The sequence below is a fragment of the Pteropus medius genome, unplaced genomic scaffold (assembly GCF_902729225.1).
Source record: "Pteropus medius unplaced genomic scaffold, Ma_sr-lr_union100, whole genome shotgun sequence".
NCBI lineage: Eukaryota > Metazoa > Chordata > Mammalia > Chiroptera > Pteropodidae > Pteropus > Pteropus medius.
In genome coordinates, this window is record NW_024344240.1 from 108,461 (window position 1) to 118,772 (window position 10,312).

General features: G+C 38.3%; 1 protein-coding gene across 1 annotated transcript; it reads right to left on the reverse strand.

Annotated features, from left to right (window-relative positions):
- Positions 1 to 499: 499 nt before the first annotated feature.
- On the reverse strand, positions 500 to 1,447 carry LOC120607176 (olfactory receptor 2A12-like). The gene has a single exon (XM_039868800.1). The coding sequence runs from the start codon at positions 1,445 to 1,447 to the stop codon at positions 500 to 502; it is 948 nt and encodes a 315-aa protein (XP_039724734.1).
- Between the last annotated feature and the right edge of the window lie 8,865 nt (positions 1,448 to 10,312).

Consider the following 10,312-nt stretch of genomic DNA (forward strand, 5'->3'; position numbering starts at 1 on the left):
TCCATAATCATTGCCATGTGACCTGCATTACTTTTCTCTGGGGAAAAAGACACTTCCTGCTCTTTTGCCATTAGGCTTCAACATGTGACTTACTTTGGCCAATAGGATGTGAGCAAAGAGATGTGTGTCACTTCTGAGCAGAAACTTTAAGAGATATCATATATGTCAGCTGTTATTCTTTTCCCTGTGTCCTAAGCATGGCATGTTTCAGATAGAACCTCTTCCTTCAGGTTCAACCCAAGAATCCAATGGCAGAAGGCCACAGGACACCTACCACTGACATGGAACATGAGCAGTAAAAGATCTTTTGCTTCTGTAAGCCACTGCACCACAGTGTAGAAGCTGACCAAGACAGACACATTGGTTTTATGTGCCACATTTGTTCTACTGAACAAGCACTATGTTGGTGCAAATGCACAAAGTTGATTGCATACACTATAGATGTTGTCCCTTTCTTCAGCATTGGACTTTCTACCCCAGGCCTCTCTCAGCTCCCAATTCACGAGTTCATGCCACCCTGTCCCATCACTTTGAGAAAAGCCACTTTGATGTCCTTGTTCCTCAGACTATAGACCAAAGGGTTGAGCAGGACGTTGAAGACATTGTAAAAGAGTGTGATATGTTTGTTTTGCTCAGGGGAAGAGCTGGAGTTGGGCCTCATGTAGATGTAGGTGACTGGAGTATAGAAGAGTGTGACCACAGTCAGGTGGGAAGCACAGGTGGAGAAAGCCTTGCAGCGACCTTGTGTGGACTTGATCTTGAGAATGGCCTGGCCAATGCGGATGTAAGAGGCAAAAATGATTGAAATTGGGGCAACAACCACGAGCACACTGATAACCTGGTCCACCATCTCAATGAGATGGGTATCCATGCAAGCCAAGCTTCGTACCGAGGGGCCTTCACATAAGTAGTGGTTGACTATGTTGGGCCCACAGTATGGCAGCCTCATGGTGAAGAAAGTATGGATCAGAGAGGAGAAGAAACCACAGGCCCCTGCCCCAGCTGCCAGGCGTACACACAGGCCCCAGCTGAGGATGACAGTATAATGCAGTGGGTGACAGATGGCTATGTATCGGTCATAAGCCATGACTACAAATAAAATGCACTCAGTCAAGCCCAGGGCACCAAACATATACATCTGTAGCCAACAGCCAGCAAAGGAGATAGTCTGAGAATGAGCAAGAAGATGTACCAACAACAGGGGCATGGTGGTAGTGATGTAGCTCATGTCCAACAGGGAGAGGATACAGAGGAAGAAGTACATGGGAGTATGAAGATGCATGTTCAGGTAGATCAGGGTGACAATCAGCCCATTGCCCAGGACTGAGCTCAGGTAGAGGAGAAGGAAAACAATGAAAAGGATCCTTTTGGACAAGGGGTCACTGGAGAAGCCAAGCAGGATAAATTCGGAAACCCAGCTTTGGTTCTGCCTTGGAGGCATCCACATGGTGGGGCCTGTAAGAGAATCATACTCATTTAAGTACCATGTAAAGTACAGTAGTCTAGCAAGAATGTCGGCCCTGGAGGCAGATAGGCTAGGATTTTAATTCTGGCCCCACTACTCATTTGCTGTCTTGAACAAGTTACTTAACCTCTCTGAGCCTCCGTCTCCTCATCTGTAAAATGTGGCTAATAATATTCTTCTCTCACGGTTTTCATAAGGAGTAGAGGCAATGTATATGAAGCACTGAGCACAATGCCTCAAAACAATAATATTAAACTGATCATATGCAATCTTCCCAGTCTTACTCCACACAGCTCAGTGAACAAACTGGTCGCTCAAGTATCTAGCAACCATCAATTTACACCAGATCTGTTCTAGTCCCCAAACCTTTAGAGATGAAGTTCCCATCTGCCTTAGAGACCACGTGTCTGGATGTGCTGCAAGCCTCTCCTCATCCTATGAACATTTCTCCTTTGTCAATTGACAATATGAGGCTTTGCCAATAGAGGGTGCTAGCCGGGCACTGTGCTGTGATAGCAGCAGGAAGTTACTTCAAACAGAAAACAGGTAGGTCAAATAGAAAATGAGTAAAAGATGGTAAATATGAACTTTAGTATGTAGATAATTACTTTAAATGCAAATGGCTAAACATTTTAATAAATGACCTATTTTCAAACTACTTAAAAAAAACCTCTACAAGAGGTTTTTGTGTACTAGAAACATACCTTAATCATTTTGCAACATATAAATATATCACCTTCACCTTATACAATGTTATACCAGTTATGTTCCCAGTAAAGCTTGGAGGAAAAATGAAATAAAACTTAATATACAGACATAGACACACTAGGAAAAAAGAATGGAAGAAAATATACCACGCAAATACTAAACAAAGGAAACATGTTGTAGCTTCATAAAACATTTTTCAAAATTGAGTATATGCTGCATCATACATGTAAGCTCAAAAAAAATCTAAAGAATGAAAATTATTTAGAATATATTCACTGATTACTGAAAAACTGGCTAGAAATCAATTTCAAAATAAGTATACTGGGAAAGTACCCTACTCCTTTGACATTAACATATATTGCCAAATAATGTACTGGACAAAAAAAAAATCAAATGGAAATTAGTATATAGTGAACTAAATGATGGTGAAAATAATACATTATCAGTACTTATTGGGGAATTTATATCCATTCTTCATGATTTAAATGTGTGTATTAGAATAGAAGATAGGCTAAAAATTAATTAGCTAACCTTCCATCTCAAGAAGCTACAAATCAAATCCAAAAAGAACTTGTAGGAATGAAATAGTAAAGAGCAGAAAACAAGTAAATGATAATCCAACTTACAATGGAGAAAAATCAACAAAGCCAAAAATTGATTCTTTGAAATAATGAATATATAAGCCTTTAAAAGATTGATAATGAAAAAGAAATAAAGCACAAATTACCAATATCAAGAATGAAAGAAGAACATTACTACAGATCCTATAGTCATTTAAAAGAAAATTTTAAAAATTACAAACACTTTCATACCAACTCACTTGACAATTAAATGAAATGAACAAAAGTCTCAAAAAAACACAAATTAGCAAATTTGACACAAGAAGAAACAAAAGTCAAAAGAGTGCACTGTCTTTCAAAAAAAATCGAATCTATTATTTAAAACTTTCCTAGAAAGAAAACTCCAGGCCTAGATAGCTTTACTGGTGGATTCTTTCCACATTTAAGAGAAGAATAATAGCAATCATAACAAACTCTTCCAAGGCATAGAAAAAGAGTTAAATTTCCCTCAAATCATTTTATGAGACCAGCATGAACTAAATATGAAAAAATAACAAAGACATTACAAGAAGGAAAACTTAGAAACAAACCCCTCTCATGAGCATTGTAGCAAAATTCCTGAACAGTATATTAGCCAATTGAATTCAGCAACATTAAGAGGAAAATATATCAATATCGAACTACGTTTATTATAAGAATTCAAGTTTGATTTGGCATTTGAGAAGCTAACAATGGAATTCATCTCGTTAATGGAAGTAGGGAGAAATAGTATATAATCAACAGATACAGAAGGAACATTTGGTAAATGTCAACAATAGATTAAGATTAGAAATAAAACTCTTCACAAACTAGGAAAAGAAGGGTTTCTTCTTAATGTGATAAATATTATTTCCAATAATATTTATAGCAAATGTCATACTGAATGGTGAAGTATTGATAACTTACTCCCTAGCATTAGAAGTGCGACAAAAATGTTCACCATAACCATTTCCAATAACTATTGTACTGGTGGTCCTAGCTAGTGAAGTAAGTCAAGAAAAAGAAATGAAAGACCAAAGGATTGGAAAGGAAGAAAGAACTGTCATTTTCTGCAGACCACATAATTGCATAGATAGACAATCTAAAAGTACTCAAAGACAAACTGAAGTTAACATGCAAACATACAAAAATCCAATGGATTTATCTATACTAGCAACCAGAAAATAATTTGTAAGAAGATTTTTTAAAACCAAATATGTAGTAAGAGATCTAATGAAATATATGCAGGAAAATCTTATTTAGAAAAATTAGAAAGACCTAGGTAAGTGGAGGAATATGCCATGTTCATAGTTGGACAATTCAACATTATAAAGATGGAAATTTGATTTAAGTTTCAAAGCAATCCCAGTCAAAACCCCAGCAGTTTTTTCTTTCCTACAGAAATTGACAACCTGGTTATAAAATTTATATGGAAAACTGGAAGAATCTTGAAGAAAAAATACAAAGCTTACAGAAACTAAGACTTACTATAAAGCCATAATATGTAGTGAGCATGAAAGTGGCAGAAAAACAAACAAATAGATCGATCAAGCAGAATAAAGTCCAGAACCGACCCATGAATGTACAGTCACCAGATTTATGACAAAGTTGATCCTGTAATGCAAACAGGAAAGGATGGTCTTTTTAATAAATTCTGCTGGATTATATGGACATTCACACTGAAAAAAACTTTGAATCCCACCTCACATGGTACACAAAAAGCAATTTCAGATATATTGTAGACTTAAATGCTAAATGTAAAACGATACAGTTTTTAGACCCAAACACAAAAAATATCTACATCACCTTGGTGTGCCCGGAGATTTCTGAAACCAGACACAAAAAGCACAAATCATAGAGAAAAAAGATGAAACATGTTACAATAAAATGATGAATTTAAAAGATTTGTATCCATAATAAAGAACTCCTACGCATTAACAACAAAAGGGTACTCGATTGTAAGATCACTTAAATTGCCATTAATCAAGTGAAACGGTGATCAACATCATTAGTCATCCAGGAATTGCAAACTAAGACCTCAATGTAACATCATTATATACCCACCAGAAGAGTTAAATGAAAAACACCTAGTGTTGGTTAGAGTAACCAGAACTTCCTTATACTGCTGATGGAAGAGTAAATTTGTACATTCCCTCTGGAAAATGTTTGGTGGTATCTCCTAAAAGTGAACATATGCATACCATATTACCCAGAAATTCTCTTCCTAAACTAATTCCCACATATTTATATATACATACATATGTTCAAGAAAAGACATGCACAAAAATGTTCAAAACACTAGTCAAAATAGCCTCGAATAAGGAAATACACAAGTTTCAATCAACAGCATAATGGATAAAAACATTGTGGTAGGTTCATATGGAGGTTACCTTTGGTGAGAGTAGAGACTCAAAGGACATTTCAAGCCATTCTCAGTCTTCACTAAGTCTGCCCCACCAGCCTCACCTGACCAATTGACCACACACATATCCCTCAGAGCCACCCCTTCATTTGCCCATCATTTCTCATCTGCATTCATACATCAATACCTCCCTGGTCTCCTGGCCTCTGGTCTCTTCTCTCAATTCTTTATCCATAAGAACTACCTTAAGTGGTTGTTCAAAATACAATGCTGCTTCTGTCTGTTCCTTGCTTAAAACCCTTTAAGAGTTCCCAATGCCTCATCACTCTAGACAGATACACAGAGCCCTTTCTAAATGATCTGCCCCCTGCAGACTTCTTCAGCCTCAGCACCCACTCTCTCTCCCATCCCATGTCTACCCATACAAGCATAATCACCAAACAAATAGGCTCAGTTTCTATCACTGTCACACCTTCAGGCCCTTGCCTAGCTCTTCAGTACGAAAGAGTACCACCAGCTGTATCCCTGCTGCCCACACATACTCTGTTGCATGTCCAATCCTTATTCCCGTGTTATGACTCAATTCCAGGTATCACCACCATCTCCTACTCCCAAACCTTGATTAGATGCTTTCGCTATTTCTCACAGCTGCCTGTGCTTACTGGTAAGTTATAATCCTAGTATCCCAGAGGGTTCTGATATAAAGCCTGAAATCTACTATTCAGGAAAAACTTTTTCCTCTTCTGTTAGTTCCAGCTAATTCAGTTGGGATATTTGTAATAAAGTATGAATATATGTGTGAGTTTATAACCTCCATTTCAATAATAATAATAATAATAATAATAATAATAGCTAATATTTAATGAGCAATTTCTGTGTGCAAGGCAACATCACACTAACTTTATCTCATCCTCAGTTAAGTATTATTACCTCTATTTTTTGGATGAAAAACTAAGGCACAGAGTGAGTAAGTGATTAGTTCCAAATTATATGGTCGTTGTGGTGGACATGGGATTGGAACTGAGGCTCTCTGGCTTCAGATCCAACTCTTCTTTTATTTTTAATTTATTGAGGTTAATAGAATTATATAGGTTTCAAGTTTCAATTATATATCATATGTATACTATATAATTAATATAATTATATAGGTTTCAAGTTTCAATTATATATCATATGTATATTGCATTGTATGTTCAATCATTATCTTTGCCTGCTTCCAGCAAACAGGCTCTGAGTGGGAAAGGTAAAGAATGCAAACATCCCCATCTGCATGAAATACTATATACCATAGTCTAGGAGGTATGACTACTGGACAAGACATGATCAGAATCTTCCTAGAAGAAAAGGCTTATGTAGTAGCCACAAACTATTTCTCATGATAAGTTTTCCTCCATCTACTCCCATCACTTGGATGTAAAAAGCTGTGGGATTGTGCTGGAAGCAGAGGAAATTAATGGAAGGAGGCTTGGAAATTATCATTCTGGAGCTTGGTAAATCTTTATAACAGCCTCCCTCTGAGTCGAATTTGATTTCCATGAGATGGGGTACATTATTTATTTTTAAAAAAGGGTCTTCTAAGACACTGTCTATCAAGCATTCTCTGTCTTAATTTATAATATCTCAGGTCTCTAGAGAACCTAGGCAGTGGGTCCTGATCATAGTAAGCCCTGTCATTGTTAAAGGCTTGTCCCAGGATAACCATGACTGTCCTTTCATGGAGATCCTTAAACTCAGGGAATCCTATTATTCTCTTCTGTTTTTAGAGCCTAGAACATCGCTTGACACAGAAGAACCATCAACAAATATTAATTATATAAATAAATGAAAAAAATAAGAAGGTCTATAAAGAAAGAAAGAATAGGAGAGGATAGAACTATGAAGGAGCAAGGAAAGAACCCTGGGGGATGAGGGTAGGAGGATGGAGGGATACTGGGGTATAGATGCAGATAAGACCCAGATGACCTGGCCACTTCTGACCTCTAGCCTCCACAGATGCCTGGATCCTGTGCATAGCCCCAAGCCCAGCAACCTTCGCACCCCTTGGGTATCTGCAGAAATAAGTCACGGAGAGGCTGTCAGTTGCTCTTATGGGAAAGAGACTGAACAGGAAGCCCCGTGGGCAACTGAGTCTAGGGAGCCAGTATTCCAGGCAACCTAGTCTTCAGAAAAATCCTATGTTTCTGAGAGGTTGGAGGCAGAAACGTCTGCCTTCTTTGCATTGTGCAACTGTCTGCACTCGGCCAGGCCAGCCCTGGCTCCTGAAGGCCTTGCTTCTCAGGTCCTGGAGCCCAGATAGATGGAGCCTCAGCCATGCCAAGCTCCTCCCAGTGGGCCAAGCTGCTGATGCCTTATGGTCCTGCCTCCTCATCAGACTATCCTAGGAGAGCTAGGGAAGGGCCATCCCTTTGCCTCCTGACACCATCCCTGGTGGGGATGCCAAGATGGAATTCCCTGAATGTTGTCAACAAGAACTCTACAAGAAATTGGCCTTTAGGGACAGAGCATAAACAAGCTACACAGTTGTCTATTTCCTATTCCAGCCTTCTGGGGAATATAACCAGTTCAGGGGAGAGGGGTTTGGCACCTGGTCACCTTGTAAAGTATAGAGAAATGAAAGGGAGATTCTGATTCTCCTTTCACCTGCAAATCTCCTGTGCCCTGACTTGTCAACTTGAGTCAAACCTCTATTCCTTAGTAAACTACTTTGGGCAAGTGAAAATCCTCCTCCATTTTTTGTACTCACCAGTACAATACCTTGGACAAGTTGCTCAGCCTCTCTGATGATAATTAAGAAGTGACCACAGAGCATCTACCCTATACCAAGTCTTGGACCAGGTCCTGGCAAACAGCATCCAGAAAGGACGTAGAATCAGCACTGTGTTTCATGCAAGGAAGTTGAGGCCCAGTGTAGAGAGGACCTTGGCCAAAGGCTCACCTCTTCTAAGTGCAGAGACAAAATCTGAACCAGGATTTAGTAAGGTTTAGTTCCTGTTCTTTTAAACCTGCTGTTATTCTGCCTCAGTTATCTCCTCTATAAAATGATAATAATAATCTCTTAATAACCCCAAACTTCTGGGGGTGCTGGGAGAGTTAAATGAGATAATAGTTGAAATTCCCGTCCTGGCCATGCCTTGTATGACTTTCAGTACCAGTGTCTGCCTTCTGTCTGTGCCTGGGTTCCCCATCTATTCAGAAAGAGAAGGTTGGGCCCTAAGGTCCCTACTAGTCAGCCACAGGTCATCAGGCTCAATTGTTGACATATCAGAAATGCTGTGACGTAGTTGTTAAACAAGATCACTATTAAAGTCAAATTATATACACTAAGTCATCAGGTCTTGGTTTCTGGTGTGGCCTTTTGAGGCAACTATAAACACAGAATCTATGGCTTGCTTGCTGAATCTTAATAGGTGGCCATGGAGGGCCACAGGCTGGGAATAAGTTTTGCCTGTAGCTGAACACCTCTCAGAACTATGCCACTGGACACCTACTTCACAAATCCACACTAATAAGACCGAGAGATTTAGAAGCTTTTCTTAGTACACAGAAACAGACACAGAAAAGTAGACGAAATGGGAAGACAAAAAGCAGAAACCATGTGAGAGAACAGAACAGAGATCCAGAAATTATGGAGTCAAGTAACCTAACAGATGCAGAGTTCAAAACACTGGTTATAAAGATGCTCAATGAACTTTTGGGAAATGCGCATGAATTCAGTGAGAACTTCAACAAAGAGATAAAAATCATAAAACTGAAAATAGAAATTATAAAAGGGAACCAGTCGGAAATGAAGAACACATTATCTGAGATGAGAAGTATATTAGATGGGATAAACGAAGGAATAAACAAAGTGAATAAAGAGGATCAAATGACCTATATAGAGGATGGGAAAGCCAAGGACACTGAATCAGAATGGCAAGAAAAAAGAAGCCAAGACTATAAAAATAATTTAAGGAGCCTATGGGACACTATTAAAGGTCCAAATACCCATCTCATTGGCGTACGTGAAGGAAAATAAGATGTTGAACAGATATTTGAAGAAATAATGATGGAAACCTTCACTAACTGGTGAAGGAAATAGACATACAACCCCAGGAAGCTCAGAGAATTCCAAAAACCAGGAATCCAAAGAGGCCCACACCAAGGCGCATCATAATTAAAATGCCAAACTTTAAATACAAAGAGAGAATCTTAGGAGCAGCAAAGAAAAAGCAAGTAGTTACCTACAAGAGAGCACCCATAAGACTAGCAGTTGATTTCTCAAAAGATACTTTGCAAATGAATATTACTAAGCCATAAGAAGAGATGGAATACTGCCAAATGAACATGGATGGACTTTGAGATAATCATGCTAAGCAAAATAAGCCAGACAGAAAAAGTTGAAAACCACGTGATATCACTTATATATGGGAAATAAACCTAAAAGCAAAAGATGAACAGGACTAACAAACAGAGATTCGTGGACATGGACAATAGACTAGTGGTTGCCACAGGTTAGGAGGCAGGGGGGACGTAGACAGGGGAAAATAATTTAAATAATTTCTTCAATTAAAATAAATATATAAATAAATTTTAAAAAAAACTATTCAGGACAGAAGGCCTTGGCACAAAATATTCAACATGATAAAGACACAGGATCTACAACCAAGACTACTTTATCTTGCAAAACTATCATTTAGAGTTAATGGACAGATAAAGAACTTCCCAGACAGAAATAAGCTAAAGGAATTTATCACTACCAAGCCAGTATACAGGAAATGTTAGAGGGGGTTCTTTAAGAAGAAAATACTTGTATCAAAAACAGGAATAAGGAATGGTAGCAACTACATTTTTATCAATAAGTACCTCAAATGGAAAAGAATTAAGTGCTACAACTAAAAGATAGAGTGGATGAATGGATAAGAAAACAAGACTCCTACATGCTGCCTACAAGAGACACACTTCAGATTAAAAGACACACACAGACTAAAAGGAAGAGGATGGAAAAAGATATTGCCTTGATGGACCTAGAAGGTATTTAAGTCAGAGAAAGATAAACACTAAATGATTTCATTTATATGCAGAATCTAAGGAATAAAAAGAACAAGCTAATAAAAAATAGACTCACATATATAGTCGACAATTTGGTGATGGATGGAGGGAAGGGGGCTTTAGGGGACTGGGAGAATGGGGTGAAGGGTTAAAGAAGTACAAAATTAGAGC